The sequence below is a fragment of the Pleurodeles waltl genome, chromosome 4_2, assembly GCF_031143425.1.
Source record: "Pleurodeles waltl isolate 20211129_DDA chromosome 4_2, aPleWal1.hap1.20221129, whole genome shotgun sequence".
Lineage (NCBI taxonomy): Eukaryota > Metazoa > Chordata > Amphibia > Caudata > Salamandridae > Pleurodeles > Pleurodeles waltl.
In genome coordinates this window covers 1,063,496,397-1,063,520,526 of record NC_090443.1, presented here as the reverse complement: position 1 = coordinate 1,063,520,526, position 24,130 = coordinate 1,063,496,397, and the positions used below count along the sequence as shown (strand labels likewise).

General features: G+C 48.8%; 1 protein-coding gene across 1 annotated transcript in view; it reads left to right on the top strand.

Moving 5' to 3' along the window:
• LOC138293759 (E3 ubiquitin-protein ligase TRIM39-like) overlaps positions 1-24,130 on the top strand; it is a 271,251-nt gene that overhangs the window by 222,107 nt on the left and 25,014 nt on the right. The window contains exons 6-7 of the mRNA XM_069233101.1: positions 9,874-9,894; positions 9,987-10,016. Coding sequence (XP_069089202.1) covers positions 9,874-9,894; positions 9,987-10,016 — 51 coding nt within the window. The remainder of the gene's footprint in view (positions 1-9,873; positions 9,895-9,986; positions 10,017-24,130) is intronic.

The following is a 24,130-nucleotide window of genomic DNA, read 5'->3' as shown; positions in this document are numbered from 1 at the left end:
TGTTAAAACCTTTGCCCTAGGTGAAGGCTCCCCAAACCTGTGCCCCAAGCCCAAGATGGGGCCGCACCTGTGTATCTGTTGTCTTTCAGCTCTTTATTTTGTAGTGGTTGTGATCTTCTGATCCCCCAGGTACACAAAGAGTCCATAGAAGACCTGTTTCCATGGTCACAGTCATTTCATCACTATCCCAGTCTAACTTCCTAAAATGTCTTCACTAATCTGCCATTAGCCTTTTGGCTCTGCCTTGGTTCTCCTCATTTCTCTCCTCTCGCACTCAAAAGGTATCTCTTGCTCCTTTCAATGTTGATACTATTACTTCTATTTGTGGGGTCCCTCCGGCCTCCACCCGCACTTCACCACTATTTAATGTGTACGGTTCTCTGTTAGCCTGTCTTGTTAAATCTTTTGAGTTTTGGATTCTGTCTTATGCAGACGATATTCACAGTATCCAGGCTTTATATCTGAAGTCACCTTTTGGAGGTGTCTTACCTGCCCTAGGCTGAACTGAGACGCGGCCGGAATAAGCATGTCATAGGTGCTGGATGTAAGGGTACGGAGGTGCTGCAGCAACTCCAAAACAACCATGCTGGAGGTGAGAAGAGGGATGGGCAATAAAGACGCCTTTACATTGTGCTTTTATCTTGTCACATTTGCTCTGCATTCACATAGGTGAAATGTCAGGCTATGGGCTTGATGTAGATCTCGGTAGAGGGGTTACTCCGTCACAACAGTGATGGTTATCTCATCTTCCGAAATCTAAATACTATAGAAAACAATGGGATTTAGATTTCAACGCACAGGATATCAGTCACTATTGTGAGGGACTGACTCCTCCGCCGAGATCTAAATCAGGACCTATGTCTTCTGAAGAATTGCTACTTATTCTTTTAGCATAGATTTGTGTTTACTTTTCTTCCTCTGACTGCAAAGTTTGAGGATTTTGTAAATTGAACTATCTGACAATCGTGCTGTGGTACATGGAGGATTACTGCTCTACTTGTTCTTTGTGTGATGCTTGCACCTTTCACACTCATGTCAGCGACATTGATGGCGGCACCCCCGCTCTGAAAATTGGTCCAGCACCACTGAAGTATGTATCGTAAATGTAAATCTTTCTCGGATTGAGCCTCTGCTTGGTGGCCTGGGGATCTTGGTGACACACTCCTTCCTGTGGAATTACCCTCAACCATCATCTAATCATGACTTCACCAGAGTATCTGCTACTTGCTTTCACATCCTAAAAATGCTTCCTAAATGCTTTGCAGGAGTAAAATCAGCGCAGAGTGGAATATTCAGAGTTTCATACTCTGTGGGCCACATTCATCTGTCTGCCTGCAGGAATACGTTGCTATTCCTGTAATAAAAATGGGTAGCTATTACAACTGTAGTTAGCTCCCCTGGCTTCGGTGGCAGGCTCGGGACTCTGTGACACAAATAATTTGGACAGGCCCCTAGGTTTCAATTTGTTTATTACCAAGTCTTCCACAAACAAGTCCATACCCAGGCCTCTACCCTCTCAGGTATTCATGCTATTCATATATTATTCTTTCTGGACCTGTATTTTTTAACTTCTATGTGTTCTTATATGTATTTGTTTTCCTTTCTGATAAGATGCCCTTCACTGTGGGTTCCCTGTCCTCCAAGACGTGTCCTGTGAAGTGGAGTCCTTTGTCCTATCTTCATCGTCTTCTTGCAGTCTCTCTTTCCCAAAGGCACATCTATCCAGATGGTTTGTAGTGTTAGTGGGGGCCATTTTCACATCCCATTGTAATATTAAAGGCAGGGTCGGTAGTGAACAGGGCTTCATCTTCTCTTTGTCACTTAGGGCACTCGTGTCCTCTGAAGTTATTGTTGGGGGAGAAATGCTGGCAGTGTGGAAGGAGATAGCCCTAGTACCCAACTGTTTCTTTTTCTCCCCTTTCCATGGCCTGTCATTTTTCCCAATGCTCAACAAGCTACTACGATGTTATCCCCCCAACTTCTCTGTTTCCTGCCATTTCATTGAAATCTGTCAGTCTTTGCATTTATAGATGGCCCCTCATGTGTCCTCAGTCATACTTATGCCTTCAACACACCATGGCTGGTCCTGTGCGTCTGAGAGTCTCTACTGGGGCTCACACTGCTTTTTGATCTTCTTGCTATTGGGGGGATGGTGGAGGTAACCTGCTGTGTGTGTGTATGTGTGTCTCCCCAGCCCCTCTCCGTGCCCCTGCATCTCCTCAGTCATGAGATATCTCATGTTTGCTACTGTGTTGCAGCTTTCTGTGCTCACTTCTTTGATTTGTGGGATGGGTTGGTACAGTACTGGCTGGCCTCCTAGTGGGGGGTGCTGACTCTCCTCTTACCCATGGGACACTGAAGAGCCCACTCAGTGGCTGAGAGGTGCTTGGTGGTAAAGCCAAAGGTCACTGTTTCCGGCCACAGCTTTTCTGCTCTAATCTTTCCCTCTTCTTTGCCTCAGCAGTCACGTCCTGGTCCTGACTCAAGAAAGGAGGGAGTAGGAGATTGTAGGAGGCTGGCCTGGCTTATAGTGGGTACCTTGTGGTACTTACACCTTGTGCCAGGTCCAGTTATCCCTTATTAGTAGATTAGAGGTGTTCTAGCAGCTTAGGCTGATAGAGTTAGCTATAGAAGAGCATTTTAGGCTGAACTAGGAGACATGCAAAGCTCTTACTATACCACTTATATCATATAGCACTATATCACAAGAAAACACAATACTCAGAGTTACTAAAAAATAAAGATACTTTATTTTAGTGACAATATGCCAAAAGTATCTCAGGCGATATACTCCCTTAGGAGGTAAGTAATATACACAAAATATACACACACAACCAAAATCAGGTAGGTAAACAGTTAGAAAAGAAGTGCAAACACTGTAGAATACAATAGAATGCAATAGGGAAAAATATGTCTAGGGGCAACACAAACCATATACTCCAAAAGTGGAATGCGAACCACAAATGGACCCCAGGCCTAGTGTAGTGTGTAGAGGGTCGCTGGGAGTGTAAGAAAACACTAAGGGTGTCCAAGATACCTGTGAGAAAGTAGCCTCTTTCTAGCCTTGTTACCCCCACTTTTGGCCTGTTTGTGAGTGTATGTCAGGGTGTTTTCACTGTCTCACTGGGATCCTGCTAGCCAGGGCCCAGTGCTCATAGTGAAAACCCTATGTTGTCAGTATGTTTGTTATGAGTCACTGGGACCCTGCTAGCCAGGACCCCAGTGCTCATAAGGTTGTGGCCTATATGTGTTCCCTGTGTGATGCCTAACTGTTTCACTGAGGCTCTGCTAACCAGAACCTCAGTGGTTATGCTCTCTCTGCTTTCCAAATTTGTCACTAACAGGCTAGTGACTAAATTGACCAATTCACATTGGCATACTGGTACACCCATATAATTCCCTAGTATATGGTACTAAGGTACCCAGGGTATTGGGGTTCCAGGAGATCCCTATGGCCTGCAGCATTTCTTTTGCCAACCATAGGGAGCTCTGACAATTCTTACACAGGCCTGCCAGTGCAGCCTGAGTGAAATAACGTCCACGTTATTTCACAGCCATTTACCACTGCACTTAAGTAACTTATAAGTCACCTATATGTCTAACCTTCACCTGGTGAAGGTTGGGTGCAAAGTTACTTTGTGTGTGGGCACCCTGGCACTAGCCAAGGTGCCCCCACATCGTTCAGGGCAAATTCCCCAGACTTTGTGAGTGCGGGACACCATTACACGCGTGCACTACACATAGATCACTACCTATGTGTAGCGTCACAATGGTAACTCAGAATATGGCCAAGTAACATGTCTAATATCATGGAATTGTCACCCCAATACCATTTTGGTATTCCATGATCTCCCGGGTCTCTAGCATAGTACCCGGGTACTGCCAAACTGCCTTTTTGGGGTCTCCACTGCAGCTGCTGCCAACCCCTCAGACAGGTTTCTGCCCCCATGGGGTCCAGGCAGCCCTGGCCCAGGAAGGCAGAACAAAGGATTTCCTCTGAGAGAGGGTGTTACACCCTCTCCCTTTGGAAATAGGTGTGAAGGCTGGGGAGGAGTAGCCTCTCCCAGCTTCTGGAAATGCTTTGATGGGCACAGATGGTGCCCATCTCTGCATAAGCCTGTCCACACTGGCTCAGGGATCCCCCAGCCGTGTTCTGGCGCGAAACTGGACAAAGGAAAGGGGAGTGACCACTCCCCTGACCTGCACCTCCCAGGGGAGGTGCCCAGAGCTCCTCCTCCAGAGCACCCAGAGCCAGAGCAGCTGCAAATCACGCGGTACACAGCTTTGCAGTCTAGCGTGGGGAGGCAAGGACTTACCTCCACCAAACTTGGACTGAAGAGTCACTGGACTGTGGGAGTCACTTGGACAGAGTTCCTGTGTTCCAGGGACCACGCTCGTCAGGATGAGAGGGGACCCAGAGGACCAGTGTTGCAGTCTGCGTTAGCAGGGGGAAGATTCCGCCCACCTACAGGAGATTTGTTTGGAGCTCCTGGTGCAGGGAGGAGGCAGGCTACCCCCAGAGCATGCACCACCAGGAAACAGTCGAGAAAGCCGTCAGGATGAGGCGCTACAATGTTGCTGGTAGTCTTCTTGCTACTTTGTTGCGGTTTTGCAGGCATCATGGAGCAGTCAGCGGTCGATCCTTGGCAGAAGTCGAAGAGGGAAGTGCAGAGGAGCTCTGGTGAGCTCTTGCATTTGTTATCTGGTGAGATACCCACAGGAGAGACTCTAAATAGCCCACAGAGGAGGATTGGCTACAGAGAAAGGTAAGCACCTAACAGGAGGGGTCTTTGACGTCACCTGCTGGCACTGGCCACTCAGAGGTGTCCATTGTGCCCTCACACGTCTGCATCCAAGATGGCAGAGGTCTGGGACACAATGGAGGAGCTCGGGCACCTCCCCTGGGAGGTGCTGGTCAGGGGAGTGGTCACTCCCCTTCCCTTTGTCCAGTTTTGCACCAGAGCAGGGATGGGGGGATCCCTGAACCGGTGTAGACTGGCTTATGCAGGGAGGGCACCATCTGTGCCCTTCTAAGCATTTCCAGAGGCCAGGAGAGGCTACTCCTCTCGGGCCCTTCACACCTATTTCCAAAGGGAGAGGGTGTAACCCTGTCTCTCAGAGGAAATCCTTTGTTCTGTCTTCCTGGGACTGGGCTGTCCAGGCCCCAGGGGGGCAGAAACCTGTCTGAGGGTTGGCAGCAGCAGTAGCTGCAGAGAAAACCCCGGAAAGTTAGTTTGGCAGTATCTGGGATATATGCTGGAGACCGGGGATGCATGGAATTGTCCCCCCAATATGGTATTGGGGTGACAGTTCCATGATCCTAGACATGTTACATGGCCATGTTCGGAGTAACCATGGTGATGCTACATATAGGTTTTGACCTATATATAGTGCACGCGTGTAATGGTGTCCCCGCACTCACAAAGTCCGGGGAAGTTGCCCTGAACAATGTGGGGGCACATTGGCTAGTGCCAGGGTGCCCTCACACTAAGGGGGTCATTCCGACCCTGGCGGTCAAAGACCACCAGGGCCGGGGGCCACGGAAGCACCGCCAACAGGCTGGCGGTGCTTCAATGCCCATTCTGACTGCAGCGTTAAAGCCGCGGTCAGAAAAGGGAATCCGGCGGTTTCCCGCCGGATTTCCCATGCTTGGGCTGAATCTCCATGGATACGACCCCCTTCCCGCCATCCTGTTCCTGGCGGTTTTTACCGCCAGGAACAGGATGGCGGGAACGGGTGTCGAGGGGCCCCCTAACAGGGTCCCAGAAAGATTTTTGTCCCAGAAAGATTTTCACTGTCTGCTTAGCAGACAGTGAAAATCGCGACGGGTGCAACTGCACCTGTCGCACCCCTGCAACACCACCGTCTCCATTCGGAGCCGGCTTCTGTGTTGCAGGGTCTTTCCCGCTGGGCCGGCGGGCGCTCCCTTGGCGGGCACCCACCGGCCCAGCGGGAAAACCAGAATGGCATCCGTGGTCTTCTGACCGCGGAGCGGCCATTTGGCGGTGACCGCATGGCGGGCGGCAAACGCCGCCAGCCGCGGTCAGAATGACCGCCAAAGTAACTTTGCACCTAACCTTCACTAAGTGAGGGTTAGACATATAGGTGACTTATAGGTTACTTAAGTGCAGTGTAAAATGGCTGTGAAATATCGTGGACGTTATTTCACTCAGGCTGCCGTGGCAGTCCTGTGTAAGAATTGTCTGAGCTCCCTATGGGTGGCAAAAGAAATGCTTCAGCCCATAGGGATCTCCTGGAACCCCAATACCCTGGGTACCTAGGTACCATATACCAGGGAATTATAAGGGTGTACCAGTGTGCCAATCAGAATTGTTAAATTTAGTCACTAGCCTGCAGTGACAATTTGGAAAGTAGAGAGAAGATAACCACTGAGGTTCTGGTAAGCAGAGCCTCAGTGAGACAGGTAGGCATCACACAGGGAACACATTCATATAGGCCACAAACATATGAGCACTGGAGTCCTGGCTAGCAGGGTCCCAGTGACACATAACAAACATACTGAAAACATAGGGTTTTCACTATGAGCACTGGGCCCTGGCTAGCAGGATCCCAGTGAGACAGTGAAAACACCCTGACATATACTCACAAACAGGCCAAAAGTGGGGGTAACAAGGCTTGAAAGAGGCTACCTTCCTACAGAGATACACTAACCGCTGCCCCCACACGCCTCCCAACTCCTTCCTGATTTGGCCCACCGCTCCATGCCTCTCCACTCCCTTCAGTTGGTGTGGTAGAGTAGGGCAGTGCAGTTATCAGTTAGCTGATTCCTCGGCATCCCTTTGGACCATCTCTCAGATGTTGTGCCCCTTTTGAGCACCACTGCTTGATTCAGTTGTGAGTTTTTAATGGGGCCTCAGTGGAGAGCTCTTCTAGAGAGCACCCAACTTGCTCTGCTGCTGGCCACTCCCCCATGTAAATTTGTATTTTTAAATGGAGTAAACCAATTTTGTGATTCAGAAAAGCTTGCCTAAATCGTAAAGAAGTTCTGCTGCTCCTTCTGCAGCGCAATTAGAGGGGCGCTTGAAAAGGACATCCACTTGTACTTGCAATTAGCAGTGAGATCTATGAGTGGTTTGTGACCACAATTGTGTATGAAAACCACTGAGCAGTCGCAGAACCACCAGGGAGCTAAGAACTCATTTGTGAAGCCAGATCCTGTGAAACAGAGCAGATTCAAGGGGAGAAAGTTGTTTTTGATGAATTAATGAAATGTGACTTCTAAAGTGTATGGCTATTGGAGTGCCCCAGTGCTAAGCTTTCAGTCATCCACGAGGTACAGTGAGATCAACTACTCTCGCTGGAAGAACCAAGTCTTCAACCATTTCTTAAACACAGCGATAGCAGCTACAAAGCAAAGCTCAAAAGAAAGTTTGTTGTAAGCCACTGGTCTGATATAGGAGAAGGTCCTTCCGCCCATTCTCATACGACAAATCTTAGTGATCCCTGTAAGATGGAAGTGGGCTGACTGCAATTTTCTGGCAGGAGCATAGAAAATTCTGGCCCAGAGATAGTTTGCACCTGAATGGTTCAGTGCTCGATGGACCAGGATTAACATTTTGAAGAGAATTCACTTCTTTATCGGAAGCCAGTGGAGAGCATGCAGGTGCGGTACACATGTTCTTGGGGAGAAGCTAAGTAGAATACGGGACGCCGTATTTTGGACCACTTGAAGCTCGTTAAGCAGATAGTCCGGGAGACCCAGATTTAGGGCATTGCCGTAGTCCAGCCTTGATGTTATGAGTGCCTGGATGACCACTTTTCTTGCAGATAAGGAGAGAAAGTGTAAAAACTTTTTAAAGTCCACAGAAGCCCCAAAAATATTCTGATCACAGACATAATCTGTGGCTGAAAAGAGAGAGAATTGTTGAATTTGATGCCCAAGTTCTTGACTGTTCCCCCCTGGGGACTTGGTGGTGGCTCGTCTTTTGGCCACAGTGTCTACAAAATTAGGGTATCGGCGGAAGAATAGTATTTTGGTCTTGTCTGCTTTGCATTTTAATTAATGGGAAGTCATCCAGAGAAAGGCAGAATATAGGCAAATTTCAATGGACTCTCCTGCAATCTCCTCTCCCTGCCCAAATGTGAACAGCAGCTGGGTGTCATCAGCATATGAAATCACCTAAGGATAGGGTGAGTGAACGTATCGAAGGCCACTGACATCTAACATAATCAGAACAGCCTTGCCCCCGGCATCTAAGGTACCGCTAATATGCTCAGTGACCTCAATCAGTGTTGTATCAGTATTGAAGTTTAGCCTAAAGCCAGACTGGCTGACATGGAGAAACTCATTGGTTTCAAAATACTGAGAGAGCTGTTGATTAACAAACTTTTCCAGTACCTTAGATATTGCTGGCAGTAGAGAGATTGGCCTATAGTTTGATTGCTCTATAGGGTCCGCTGAGGGCTTTTTAGGAAGGGCAGAATTGTAGCCTGCTCCCATGACACAGGGGCTGTTGCTGAAGACAAGGACGCATTGAGCAGTCTGCGGGCTGATGGCAGCTGCACCTATTACTAATAGATTTGGAGGGCAAGGATTGGCTGGTGATGCTGATTTGAGGCTACTTATAGCCACCAAGGATTCCTCCAAAGAGATAGGCTGGAAATGTAAGAGTGAAGCCAACTGTATCCCTCGGACTCTTCTCCATCTGACTATCAGACGTGAGGCTGGCTTGAATAGTTGTGATCTTGTTATGAAAATATGAGGCCAGCTGGTCGCACCGTTCTACAGTGGTTTGGTGCACTGTGGAGCAACAGAACTGAACGTTCTGCCAGATCCCTTCCCAAATGTGGAACATTGTTTTAAAGAACTGCTTAAAGAATAATCTTTCCTGTTGGGACGGGGGCGATAGTGTCCTGTGGTGCCTTGCTGTTCACTATCCTTGTTTTCATTGCCAGTCACAGGGCATAACCTCTACAGTTCATATTCATTAGGCAGGTCATTGCCCAAACCTGTGCAAGTGGACGTTTTACGATGCAACCAATTAGTACGAAGGGGCTTATTTACAAGCCCTGTGAGTCACAGATGCGTCACTTTTTGTGATGCACCCTTGACGCATTGTGCGGGCTCAGATCTGCAAAGCCATGCAAACCCACTTTGCGTGGCTTTTCATGGCCTTGCATATTTGATGTAAGGCAACGTAGAGCAAGTCGCTGCGTTGCATTACACTTCATCAGGGAGGCGTTCCATGGGCGTTGTGGTGGGTTTTCTCATGCAACAGAAACAATCCTATCTGCAACGCAGGTATCCTTGCGCCATGGTACAAGAGACTGTGTGTTGGCGCTAGGCTTCCTAAACGGCACCAGCGCAGTGGGAAAGGACAGGAATGCACTGTATCTTGTAGATATGGCACATTTCTGCCCTTTCCCTCTGGCTCAGGGCAGGGCAACAAGGTCACTTGCTAGGCTGCCCTGCACCACAGGGCTTGTAAATATGCCCCAGAGTTTGCATCGCACAGTGGAAGGCAGGTTGTCAAACATTGGTGCACAATTAGCACCTCTTCTTTGCAACCTGAGGTTTCTTCCTACAGGTCGAAGGTCTAGTGCTATTGCTGACAACACGATTGGGGTATGTCCTTGGAACTTTGCAGAGGAAATAAACATCAATCTAGTCCCATAAGTGTGTAAGGAAATTGATTTTCATATTTGAAGTGAACAAGTGAGTAGAAGCAGCCAATATAAGGAAAATAAGTGGTTTGTAAGAGATTTTGTGCAACTGGAGAACAGCTCATTAAAGTTGGTGACTGGGTGAAAGTGAAGCAGCCCAGTTACAGTAAGAAAACTTTACAGATATACTCTTGTACAAGTTAAGTGCCCTAATGGATATATAACTTTCTGTTTTCTTTTTTAACACAGAAACATTCCTTGATGAATTAGGTAAGCTTTATAAATCTAATAAGTAAAGATTTTACATCATTTATTTTTCTCATAGATGCTTCTAATTTCATTTATTCTCTATTTCACTTCAGAATTTTATGAACACATCAAATGCTTTGAATGTAAGTAAACAATAAGTATTAAAGAGGGGCGTCGGCTTACCGGAGTTGTGCTAACAAGGAGAAGACAGCTGTATACTCTGTAATTGCTGTGTCCTTATTCAGTATGTTGTGTGCTTCTATAGCTGGATGTCTGCATGTTTTTAACTGTAGATGGTGAATGCCTTGACATTGCATTGGTACACAACTGATGACTATACTAAAATCAAGCAATCTCAAACTCTAATCCCTCGAAGGGCCTTCCTGGCACTGGCTCGCTAGTGGGAGGTATGCTCCACTGGAGGGGATACTGAGTGATGAAGAGGTCACAGGACACAACACACTCCTTCGTTCTGAGCTATGCACTGTTCTTGTTGGTCGGACTTGCCCTCAAACTCGCTTTCTGTTGTTTCTTCAGCTACCTGAGCAGACCCTTTTGCTCCCCTCCTCATCATTGGATCCTGGAAGACTGAGACCCCTTTTCACACCCCCAATAGTTGTGTCACAATCCAGAACTGCTATGAATCTCCCTGTCACTCGAGTGTGTTCACCTGAACCAGTACATGTTCTCTGTGCCGCTGAGGTTCGATGGGCTGAATGCAACAGACGGGGGTGGGGTAGAAGTTCGGGGAGCTCTAGCACTGGACTGGGGTGGTGCTGGGATTGCCTGGGCCTGTTGGCCTGTTGGACGGTTATGCCTGGACCTAACAGTTCATTGTTCGGTAGGAGACCCTCCGGCTTTCTTGACTGGCGGATTGGTACACCCAAATGGGGGGATAGGTGGCATCAGGTAGAGCACTTCCATTCCTGCATATGGCAGGGAGGTGCGGATGCCTTACTTGCTGATTGTTAGATAGGGTTAGTGGTCTGGGCCTCCTCGGAGATGGCCTATGTGACACCCAGCGGTCCAAGCGAAACACACCTCTCACTTATTGAGGTGTCAGCCCTATATCACACCCAGGGTCCATGCGTACCATCTGTGTCATACCCAGCAATCCAAACTATAGACACCTCTCAAAATTGAGGTGCCGGCCCTATATCACACCCAGGGTCCATGTGTACCACCTGTGTCACACGCAGCGGTCCAAGAAAAAAAACAACATTCACATTTCCTAGCGTGCTATCAAAAAAGGTGACTTTGCAGGTCATGCTTCTTCCTAGTTTGCCAGACGCCAGATGCTGGGACTAAAGCACTGATGTAGTGTCTTAGCCTTTTGATGGTGACTTCAGGATAGACCTCTGCCCTGCGGATTCAGCAGAAGTTCCAATCAATTGCAGCATCTGCTCATCTTCCTTGTTGTGCAAATGTGAATCCGTCCGGGTGGGCTACCCTTCTTTTGGTCGCAGTCAGGTCCGAGGGAAAAATCAGCTCCTGGCTGGCTCACCAAAATGTTGCTCAAATGTGAATTTACCTTAAAAAATGAAAAACAAGAGGCATTTGGCAAAACTGTAGTGTTTTTTTAAGTAAACAGTACAGCCTGGAGAACAGTTACGGAAACGGGGTCTAAGGATTATCTCAAAGTACAATTCATCTGTGCAGTGTTTTATACATTTCTCTGAGTGCCATAAAACAATTACAACATTCCATTTTGGGTAAAGAATGTGAGAAGTTGTCTTGAAGTCATGAATAAGGTCCCTGATAACAAATGCAGGTGGGCCTCGACCTTGAGTGGACACAATGAGGGACAGTGGGTAATGTGTCCGGATGTCCCACCTGAGGGGCGTGTGATCGTGGGGTGCTATTGTAAGTGCTGTGTTCTGATTGGCTAAGTGTTCCTAACTTCATGTGGAATCTGTCTTTATGGTGTCCGCAGACCCAGACACAGCCAAAAGGAACTTTCACTCAGGAATGGAGCTCGTCATCTTTGAAAACGCCACCTGAGCTTGGGACGACTCCTGGTGGCTCACATCCCTCAGTACCCCCCCTGCACCAACCGAGCACACCCGCAACTTAGGAATCACCCTCGACTCCTCCCTATCCATGACCCACCAGGTAAACACTGTCACCTCCTCCTGCTGGCACACACTCGGCAAACTTCAGAAGATATTCAGATGGATCCCAGCAGACTGTCCCAGGACAGTCACTCACGCGTTAGTCATGAGCAAGCTTGATTACGGCAATGCCCTCTACGCCAGTACCTCAACTAGGAACATCAAAAAACATCAACTCATCCAGAACGCCGCTGCCAGACTCATTCTGGACCTCCCTTGCTGAGAACACATTTCCCAACACCTGAGGACCCTCCACTGGCTACCGTTCGAGAAGCGAATCATCTTGAAGCTTCTCACCCACACGTACAAGGCCATACACAACGCAGGACCAGTCTACCTGAACCACCGCGTCTCCTTCCACACCCTGCCAGATCCCTCTGCTCTGCCCAGATGGCCCTGGCCACCATTCCTTGCATCCGCAAAACCACTGCCGGAGGACGATCTTTCACCTACACTGCAGAAAAAAGCTGGAACAACCCCCCCCGCATCTCAGACAAAGCACGTCGCTCACCATCTTCAGGAAGAACCTCAAGATGTGGCTCTTCGGATGAGGCCCCTCGCCTCCCCCCCCAGTGCTTTGAGACCCTCACGGGTGAGTAGCTGTGCTTTACAAACATTGATTGATTGTTTTTGGGAATGCGCACACCCCTTTGGGCATATGTGTGCTTTAATGGGGCCAATCCCCTGGGACCATTATGGGTGTCGTTTCACCTATCTGTGGGCTTCCTGTTTGTGTGTTTGTCTGCAGCTACGTACTGCTCCACCTTTGACCTGTAAATTAGTTACTTCAGGCCTAGGTCTCATAGCCTGCCTGACCACAAACATTAGAGTGGTGGTTGGCAGAGAGTTCATCATAGGTGAATTCGACAATGGTAATGCGATTTCGGATTGAATCCCGCTGTCAGCCACACTTTCTTAAGGCACTGTCGGTGCAGATGGGAATGGCGGAGGTGGCGGGACTAAGGCAGGTAAAATCTATGGGACTACCAACATCTAAATACAGCGAGCAAACTGTCATGGCAGCAGACGGGTTTTCAGTCGAAAACTCAACAGCAGGAACGTTACCGCCAATATCTAAATCAGGCCCCAAGTCTTTCAAAAATCAATAAACCCTATTTACAAAGGTAAACTTAGACTTTTGGTCTGAGTTTAGACCAAAAGTCTACGTTTGTGTCTTTTCGGTGTTCACAAAGGTAAGTTACGATTAATATCTTTACGTCCTCACATAAAGTGATTTCAATTTGAGCTTGTTTTACAGTGTGATGGGTCCCTTTAGCATCTGGAAATGGAAAGCTGCAGGGGCTTTTTAAATTGACTTTCAGCTATGCTGAGCAGTCATGATGCTCTTCAACATGTTTAAAAGATATTAACAACACCAATAGGTCTCCAATTACCAAGACCTATTGGCTTTGCCAATGCTTGTTACACTTGTTGACATTGTCTGGGCATAGGTTGCACCTCTTTAATAGCAGTTTAACACTCAAATTGAGCAGTAAGCAACAGAAAGGTGACCAGACAACCTTTCCAAAGGGCCTTCCACTGTGCAGCAACACCCGTCACTGTGGTTTTACAAACTTTTGAACTGTTCGAGTGAGAATTTTTTTTTTGTTAAAATATGCAGATTATGCAGCAGATGATGAATTATGTGGCGGATGAGGCAAAGCTCTCGAGGTCCCAGGTCCAGGAGTGATTAGTTCATTCAGTCCTGTGTGTAGCTTTGCGTTCTGGGACTTGTAGTCCTCATTTGAAAATCAGATAAACTGTACACCCCAGAACGCAAAGCAAAAACATGGGACAGATCAGCCTGCTGTGCATGAACCCCGGAGGTGTCAGAGCTCTGGTGGTTCGAAAGAAATAGAAGGAAGTGTGAAGCCAAATGGGATCCGACGTTTTTCCGAGTGCCGCGTTATGGAGGCAGTGACTCCAATGCCTCAGATTCGTTCTGACTACCACAGGATACAGGAATGGGGACGGCCCAGCAGTCAGCAGTGCTTAGAAGCCTCCAGAGCAGTGGCGGCCTGTCCTTTAGGGCGGATGGGCCACGCCCCCCCCACCTGTTGCCCCTCATGAAGAGTGTCTGTCAGGCTGAACAAAGGTCAGCCTGACAGACACTCTCCATGTTCAGCTCAGGCAGCCAGGAGCAGACATGCGCCATTTGCGCAAACTCCTGGCTGCCTGAGCTGAACTTTGCTGGGCTGGTGAGGTCACGACCCCTATGGGCGTGACCTCCTCAGCCCAGCAAAGGTGCCTCCTCCTGGGTGACGAGGAAAGCGTCACCAATTGACACTCTCCCTGGGCGCTTCAGTTTAAGCCCTGAAGCGCCCAGGGCAAGTGTCAATCAGTGACACTTCGTCACAGAGTGGGGAGGGGTCAGCAGCCTTACTGACCCTATCTCACTCTGTGATGAGGCTGGGACTGCTGCCTTCCCTCAGAGGGAAGGCAGCAGTCCCAACTCTCCTGGGACCTGGAGGCCGAAGGTAAGTGTGTATGTGTGTGATGTTTTAAATTGAATGTTTGGTGCGTGCATGCATGTTTGAATGGTATGAATGTTGTTAATGGATGTGCGTGCATGCGTGTCTGTGTGTGAAAGAATGAGTGTGTGTGTGTGTGCCCCCCGCCCCCTCCCTCCTAAAGCTGCCGGAAGCCACTGCTCCAGAGTGATTGACCTGCAGCACCAGCGGAAGCCAAGGACGGCTGGCAGAGTCCAGAGTTGTGATGGTGTCAGCGGAATAACAGGACTGTCCGTCACACAAGGAAATGAAGCAAATGCCCCCTCAATGAGGTACTTGGTGGGGCAGGGTGAAGGGTCTACATGCTAGGAGAATAGACCTGCAACTCTCCCAAAGGGAATCCGCATTGCTGATAGTGGCTTGCAGAATTCTACGGGGGTTTTTTTTGGCTGTTTTTTATAGTCAAACTCGTCTCAAAGATAGTGAGGCGCTTTATACAAGCACCAGCACCCAGTCATTCACCCATGGATTTGGCGCATTGCCGGATTTACCATTAGTGGTAGCCCTGGGAACGTGTCAGAATGCTACACCTGCCCAACTGGGGCGCAGCGAAGAGAAATATCATTATTGCCCCTGGTTACTCCCTCTTGCTATGTGCGCTGCCTTCTGCAACACAAGTAGAAAGAGGAGAAGGCCTCTTGGGACTGTTTCTGTGCAGGAAGGGGTCCCTTTCTGCTCAAACACAATCCTGCATGCAACGCAGGGACCTTGCACCATGGTGCAAGGGCGTCTGCGTTGGCGCTGGGCAGCCAAAGGTGCGCCAGCGGTAGGAGAGGATAGGAATGCGCTGTATAATGGTAAATACGATGCAATTCTGCCCTTTCCCTCTCACACAGCGCAGCAAGGTAGCTTGCTGCGTTGCGATGTGTGAAAGAATGATAAATGTGCCCTTAGTGGTTTGATGACAGGGTCCAGGAAGAGCTGCCCTCTGCCACTGCATGTCTCTGCGGCAGGTCATGCACCCCTTGAGCTCTCTCATTAGTATTGAATGATTTAAGGGATGCTGTAAAGTTGTGCGCAGCAGGTGCTGCAGTGTTGTAGCGTTGATGGTAACCTCCAGGGAAGAGCCGCCCTTCGTTACTGCACTGCATGTCCACACATCTCTGCAGCATGATCATAGACCCCCTGAGCTCTCTCACTAGTGATGGATGAGGTAACAGATGCAGCAGGTGACGTCGGTTCCTTGCAATGCGTATTACTCTGTGCAACGGGGATGCGTCCGCAGGATACAGCCCTCCTGCACGGAGTAACCTTTTTTCTTTTCTTGAAAAAATATGATGCCCCCCCCTCAACATATTTTTACTGTTCCTTCTTCCTCACCACCAGGCGTTACCTTTACTACATGTCCACCCATCAGACAAATTTGGCTACGTTGGAGTAATTTCTGCCGTGGCATGTAAATTAAGCGATTGGCCTTCATCTTGCCAGTATGTGTACCCTGTTGCGAGTGAATATACATGGTGCCTTATGTAAATAAGGCCCTACGTGATTTTCCCATGTAGGAAAGTACCATCTTTTTGGCATGTTACCCTCAATTTCTGCCTGATGTCAGTATGTTTGACTGTGTTCACTGGGATCCTGCTAACTAGGACCCCAGTGATTATGCTCTCTCTCCTCTAAATGTTGTCAGTGCCTACTGGTAACCCAGTATTTCACCAACAATATGCACACTGGTCACCCCTTATAAGTCCCTAGTACATGGTACCTAGGTACCCAGGGCATTGGGGTTCCCTATGAGCTGCAGCATTTCTTTTGCCACCCATAGGGAGCCCATGCAAAGGCTTCTACAGGACTGCCACTGCAGCCAATGTGAACAGGTGCATGCACCCTTTCACTGCCATTTACACTGCACCAGGTCACGTATAAGTCACCCATATTGCAGGCCTTCTAGCCCTGAAGGCTGGGCGCTGAGTACCTGTGTGTGAGGTCACCCCTGCATTAGCAGAGGTGCCCCCATGAACTCCAGGAGCATTTTCCCACACTTCGCGAGCGTGGGGATGCCATTTTACGCTTATACTGGACATAGGTCACTAACGATGTACAGCTTCACATTGGTAACTCTGAACATGGCCATGTTTGGTATCAAACATGTTGGATTTATACCCAAGGCTTTTGGAAGCATTAGTTGTATGATTCCATGCACTCGGGGGCTCCTTAGAGGACCCCCAGTACTGCCAATTCAGCCTTCTGAGGTTTTCGAGGCAGCCCCAGCTGCTGCCACCTCACAGACAGGTTTCTGCCCTCCTGTTGCTCAAGCAGCTCGAGCCCAGGAAGGCAGAGCAAAGCATTTCATTTTGGAGATGGTGTTACACACTATCCCTGTGGAAGTAGGGGTTACAAGCATGGGAGGGGTAGACTCCCAGAGCCTCTGGAAATGCTTTGAAGGGCACAGATGGTGCCCTCCTTGCATAATCAAGTCTACACCGGTTCAGGGACCCCCAGTCCCTGCTCTGGTGTTAAACTGGACAAAGGAAAGGGGAGTGACCACACCCCAGTCCATCACCACCCCAGGGGTGGTGCTCAGAGCTCCTCTAGAGTGTCCCTGGGTTTTGCCATCTTCAAGTCAAGGTTGGCAGGGAGCTTTGGGAGCATCTGAGTGGTCAGTGCCAGCAGATGATGTCATAGCCCTCCTCTGATAGGTGCTTACCAGGTTAAGTGACCAATCCCCCTCTGAGGGCTATTGAGGGTCTCTCCTTTGGGTGATTCCTCAGATTCAGATTCCAAGACTCCAGCAGGAATCCTCTGCATCCTTTACTTCGACTTCTCACTACTGCATCCGGACCGTCCAGGAACCTCCAAACTGCAACAAAGAAGCAAGACGCCTCCTGCAACATTGTATCTTCAGATCCTGCCAGCAACTGCAACAGTTTTCCAGTTGTGCATCCTCTGATGACAGCCCGTCTTCAGTCTTCAGAAGGAAGAAGGAATCTCCCTTCGGGTGAAGGAGTCACTCCCCTGCTTCTGCAGGCACCAACTGCGACAAGAACAGGCTGCGTGAATCCCCTCTCCTGCTGAGCTGCATGGATCCTGCATCACAGGTTGTGGACTGAAGTGGTCCCGATGGTCCTCTCTTCTAGCTGTCCAATTTTGGTGGAGGTAAGACCTTGCCTCCCCACGCAAGACAGTACCCCTGTGCACTGTGTCTTTTGCAGCTGCCAACGCTTGTTGACATCCTTCCACCAAGACCTTCATGCATCTTGAAGCTCCAGCCCCCCGCACTCTGTCCTGCAACGCATAGCTTCCTGAGTGGTTCTCTGGCGGCGTGGGAGCCTTTGTTGTGGTGCTGCATGGGCCTCTTCTGCAACTTTCTTGTCCCCATGCTGTGGGCCTCCTATGTGCGCTGCCTGGTTTTCTGTGGGCTCCCTGATTTGCTGAGGGCCCCCTCTGACTCCCTGTCCTGGGTAGAGTCCACCTGGTCCTTTATGGTCCCGGGCAGCGCCATTTTTGCTAACTGCGAGCTTTGCATGTGCCACGGCTTGTTGGCAAACTCCGACAAAGCAAACCTGACTGCAATACTCCATCCGGCATCGGACATCACTTCCATCCTCCAGGAACCCAACTTCATCTTCTTGGGTGCAGTTCTGACTTTTCTTCTCTACTGGTGGTTCTCCTTTTGCACCTTCATCCAGGTTAGCAGGGGCCCGTGCTCTTCCTGGACTCTTCTGTGCTTCTTGGACTTGGTCCCCTTCTTCCACAGGTCTTCTTGTCCAGGAATACACTATTGGTGTCTTGCAGTTTCTTCTGGGTTTTGCATAATTGTTCTTTTCATTTTCTTTTGTGTTGTGGGAAAGTTACTATGATTTACTCCTGCTTTTGGGGTCACTGGGGTGGGTTGTAGTACTTACCTTTGGGGTTTTCTAGTATTCCCAGCGCCCCTCTACACACTATACTTGCCTAGGTGGGAGAACTACTTTCGCATTCCACTTTCTTAGTGTATGGTTTGTGTCCCCCAGGACTATTTCTAACTATTGTGATTTTCATTAATTGCACTGTTTTCTAACTGTTGTTATGCCTATTTCTGCATACTAGTGTATATCATTTGTGTATTACTTAACTCCTAAGGGAGTATAGTCTCTATTGTATTTTTGATAATTGTGTCACAAAAATACAGTACCTTTATTTTTGTAATACTGAGTATTTTCTTTCATGTGTGTAAGTACTGTGTGACTACAGTGGTATTGCATGAGCTTTGCATGTCTCCTAGTTAGGCCTTGGCTGCTTATCCACAGCTACCCCTAGAGAGCCTGGCTTCTAGACACTGACTACACTACACTAGTAAGGGACAACTGGACCATGTATAAAGTAAACTGTAAACTTCGTACTTGTATAGCGCACTACTCACCCGTTAAGGTCTCAAGGCGCTGTACGCATACCGCTGTGGAACCCCGCCTGGCTTTTCCCTGTGAGGCGCCCACTCCTGGGCACCCCCAGGGTGAAGCCAAGCATCTGAGGGGCCCGTGGTCTAACTGAACCCAGAAGTGAGTTCCAAAGAGTTTCATAAAAACTCTGTGAGATTCTGCAGAGTTGCACCCACTTGTTAGTGGAGCGTGCAGTGCCAGGCGGGGCAGGGCTACCTTCTCCGGGAAAGGTCTTGGTTTTCATAGGCAGAGCTGCATTGGCGATAATCACAGGCTATCCCCACATGCCTCACCCTGCTGCTCGCCGTGTGCTCTGCCCTTGTATGCTCTTGGAGACTCTTTGTCCTATGTGGAGTGAGGCTGTCTCCCCCTCGCTCCTGTCATGATGCAGGCCTGGAATGGCTGTTTCCCAGCACATCAAGCCCTTGAAGACTCTACTCCGTCCTTCGCCATCTTGCCTAAGGCAATCTTACCCCTCAAGGGGGTGTGATCTCACATTTGATGTCATGTCACCAGGCTCTTAGGGATGCGTACAAAGGGAGAAAGGGAGAAATTACATTCCACTCTTGTGGATACCCCGGGGGCACTGAGAAAGCCATGGCGTCCAAGGGGCACTTGTTCTTCTTCCAATATCCCTTTGTAGAACCAAGTTGTAGGGGCTTAGGTAACTCGATCTGCTGTGCACAGGTTTATCACAAACTTCTTGGTTGCTTGGATGCCCTCTACCATTGTGGTTCGTATTAGTTACAGTGATTAAACATACCTACAGAGGCATGAGGTGTGCGAGGTAAAATCACTCCAACCATAGACCAGTAAGAAAAATGAAGAATGTATGGTCAAAATTAAGGCAAACCAGTGAAATTAAAAATGTGATGTCCAAAGTGCAGAGGTCTTATAAGAATAAAAAAGAAGAGCTTCTCTGAGCAAAGGAGCACTGGTGCTATTTGGCAGTAATCCACCTCTCCCTTGCTATGAGATCCCCAGCCCGTCTGCGTAGCAAGTCATTGCTGGTTGACAATAATGAGTTGATTGGTATTTGAGAGCAGTCTGCCTCATGGTTCTGATCTGAGGGTATAGGCTTTCAGCCAAGCGAGAGGGCATAACAGTGCCAACACACCTTCCTGACACTGCTGGAGGCTTGCCCAAGTGCCTCAGATACTGTGCGAGCAATTAGGACAAAACGTCAGAAGAGAGCAGTAGTCCAAGAGGTTAAATTGATGAACAACTGCTGGCCTCTTTCATAGCCCAATCTGTGTTTCTTGTACATCCGTCACCACGCATGCCCTGGCTCATGAGTGTCCACATTGCTGTGATAGGGACGACAACCCTTACCTACATGGTGATACGGCATATATTAACACAGATGTCTTAATTTGCATTCCAGTTTAGCAGGGCTTGTAGGAAAGTACCATCTTGCCTGGCATGTTACTCCCATTTTTAGTTGTGTGTCAATTTCTTTTTGCCTGTCTCACTGGGATCCTGCTAGCCAGGGCCCAGTGCTCATAGTGAAAACCCTATGTTGTAAGTGTGTTTGATATGTGTCACTGCGATCCTGCTAGCCAGGACCCCGGTGCTCATAGTTTGTGGCCTATATTTGTTCCCTGTGTGGTGCCTAACTGTATCACTGAGGCTCTGCTAACCAAAACCTCAGTGTTTATGCTCTCTCTGCTTTTAAAATTGTCACTGCAGGCTAGTGACAAATTTTACCAATGCTAATTGGCACACTGGATCACCCTTTTAATTCCCTAGTATATGGTACTAGGTACCCAGAGTATTGGGGTTCCAGGAGATCCCTATGGGCTGCAGCATTTCTTTTTCCACCCATAGGGAGCTCAGACAATTCTTACACAGGACTGCCACTGCAGCCTGAGTGAAATAACATCCACGTTATTTCACAGCCATTTTACACTGCCTTAAGTAACTTATAAGTCACCTATATGTCTAACCCTCACTTGGTGAAGGTTAGCTGAAAAGTTACTAAGTGTGAGGGCACCCTGGCACTAGCCAAGGTGCCCCCACATTGTTCAGGGCAAATTTCCCCGGACTTTGTGAGTGCGGGGACACCATTACACAAGTGTACAACATATAGGTCAATACCTATATGTAGCTTCACAATGGTAACTCCGAATATGGCCATGTAACATGTCTACGATCGTGGAAGTGTCCCCCCCATGCCATATCTGGTATTGGGGTGCCAATCCCATGCATCCCCGGGGCTCCAGCATGGACCCGGGGTACTGCCAAACCAGCTCTCTGCAGTTTTCACTGCAGCTACCGCCAACCCACAGACAGGCTTCTGCCCTCCTGGGCTCTGGGCAGCCCAGTCCCAGGAAGGCAAAACAAAGGATTTTCTCTGAGAGAGGGTGTTTGTAGGAGGCTAGCCTGGCTTATAGTGGGCACCTGATGGTACTTACACCTTGTGCCAGGTCCAGTTATCCCTTATTAGTAGATTGGTAATGTTCTAGCAGCTTAGGCTGATAGAGGTAGCTATAGCAGAGCAGCTTAGGCTGAACTAGGAGACAATCAAAGCTCCTACTATACCACTTATATCACTTAGCACTATAGCATAAGAAACACAAAACTCAGAGTTACTAAAAATAAATGTACTTTATTTTAGTGACAATATGCCAAAAGTATCTCAGAGGATATACTCCCTTAGGAGGTAAGTAAAATACACAAAATATACACACAAACCAAAATCAGGTAAGTAAAACACTTAGAAAAAGTAGTGCAAACACTGTAGAGCACAATAGAATGCAATAGGAGGAAATAGGCCTAGGGGCAACACAAACCATATACTCCAAAAGTGGAATGCGAACCACAAATGGACCCCAGGCCTAGTGTAGTGTGTAGAGGGTCGCTGGGAGTATAAGAAAGCACCAAGGGTGTCCAAGATACCCCACCCCAAGACCCTGAAAAGTAGGAATAAAGTTACCCTACTACCCCAGAAAGACAGTAAAGTCGAGATAGAGGATTCTGCAAAGACAACAACTGACTGCAAAGCACTGAAGATGGATTCCTGGACTTGAGGACCTGCAAAAGAAGAGGACAAAGTCCAAGAGTAATATAAGTGTCCAGGGGGGGCAGGAGCCCACTAAACCCCAGGTGAAGGTGCAAAAGGGCTGCTTATGGGTGGAAGAAGCCAAAGATTCTGCAACAACGGAAGGTGCCAGGACCTTCTCCTTTGGTCAGAAGATGTCCCCTGGCGTGTTGGAGGATGCAGAGTTGTTTTCACGCAGAAAGACCACAAACAAGCCTTGCTAGCTGCAAGAGTCGCGGTTGAGGATTTTGGGTGCTGCCATGGCCCTGGAAGAACCAGGAGGTCGCCCCTTGGAGGAGGAGACAGAGGGGGGGGGCTCAGCAACACAAAGAGCCCACGCAGAAGCAGGCAGCACCTGAACAGGCGTTCAAAAGATCTGAGCACGGCGGTCATCTCAGCACAACAAAAGAGGGTCCCACGAAGTCGGAGTACAACTCAGCAAGTTGGGCAATGCAGGACGGAGTGCTGGGGACCTGGGCTGTGCTGTGCACAAAGGAAGTCTTACAAAAGTGCACAGGAGTCCAAGCAGCTGCAGTTCACATAGTCCACAGGATTACTGTCTGGCGTGGGGAGGCAAGGACTTACCTCTTCCAAATTTGGACAGAAGGGCCACTGGACTGTCAGGGACACTTGGATCCAGCTCCTGTGTTCCAGGGACCACGCTCGTCAAGATGAGAGGAGACCCAGAGGACCTGTGATGCAGAAGTTTGGTGCCTGCATTAGCAGGGGGAAGATTCCATCGATCCACGGAAGATTTCTTCTTGGCTTTCAGTGCAGGGTGAAGGCAGACAGCCCTGAGACCATGCACCACCAGGAAACAGTTGAGAAAACCGGCAGGATGAGCGCTACAATGTTGCTGGTAGTCTTCTTGCTACTTTGTTGATGCTCCGTTGGCACCGTGTGCTGTCCCATATTTACAAGGCCACACAATACGTGGCCTTGTAAATAAGGCCCCCTTTCATGTATAACTCTGCGTGAGAGGGGTGTTCCAGGGGTGTTGCTGTGGGTGTTCCCACACAACACCCATGGAATCTGATGTATTACCAAAAGTTACAAGGCTTTCCTAATAGCGCAGTTTGGCACTGCAAGATGGCTTGCGGCACCAGGTTACATCATTATTTTGTAAAAATGCCCCTATATTTTCAGAAGGTTTCTTCCAGAATCTTTACATCTATTTTCTGAAGGCTAGCATTTAGCTAACCAAATCTTGGGGGGGGCTTCTTGGCAGCTTACTCCCATTCCTCTTCCATCAGACTGGGAAGTCACCTAACAGCGTGTCCATAGAGGAGATCAAATGAGTTAATCCAACTCCCTTCTGTGATACCTCCCTGTAGGCAAAAAGCTGGCATTGTAAGAGGAGCAAGCAAACATTTATAGAGTGTGTCAAATCACACAGGGTCTTGAGGCGCTGGAGCTGTACGCTGCTGTGTTGAGGTATGACCATTCAAACATCCAGGTCTTTAGTTCTCTTCTGAATCACTGGAGTGACAGTGCGGTCCTGAGGTGCAGGGGGAGGTTGTTCCAAACCTTGGCTGCCAGGTGTGAGGAGGAGCTGTTGGTTCGGCGTATCCGTAGGGTGTCTGTGAGGGAGAGGGAAGCTGATCGGAGGTGTCTGGTTGGTTAGTGGAAGGTCAGGCATTTGTTGATGTATGCTGGTCCTTCATTGTGCAGGGCCTTGCAGGCTTGGATCAGCATCTTGAACTTGCATCTCTTCTATATTTGGGACGCAGTGTATTTTCTTGAGCTGGGGTGTGATGTCGGTCCTTCTTGGGGGGATCGAGTATGAGTCTTGCCGCTGAGTTCTGTATTGTCTGAAGTCTCTTCAGGAGGAGTGCAGTGATTCCTACGTAGAGCGCGTTTCCGTAGTCCAGTCTGCTGGTAATGAGGGCCCAAGTGATGGTTCTTCCAGTGTTTGATGGGAGCCACCTGAAGATCTTGCGGAGCATGCGGAGTGTGTGAAAGCAGGTGGATGAGACTGTGTTTACTTGTTTCTTCTTGGATAGCTTTCTGTCCAGGAAGATGCAAGGTTGCGGGCATGGTCTGTTGGGGTGGTGGGTGTGCCGAGCTCTGCGGGCCACCATGTCCATGGCGAGGTGATGTCCCCAAAGATGAGGACTTCCATTTTTTCGGTGTTGAGTTTGAGACAGTTGTCCATCATCCAGTCTGCTATGTTCATCATGCATGTGTGGAAGTTAGCTTTTGTGGTGGAGGGATCTTCAGAAAGTGAGCTGTGTGTCA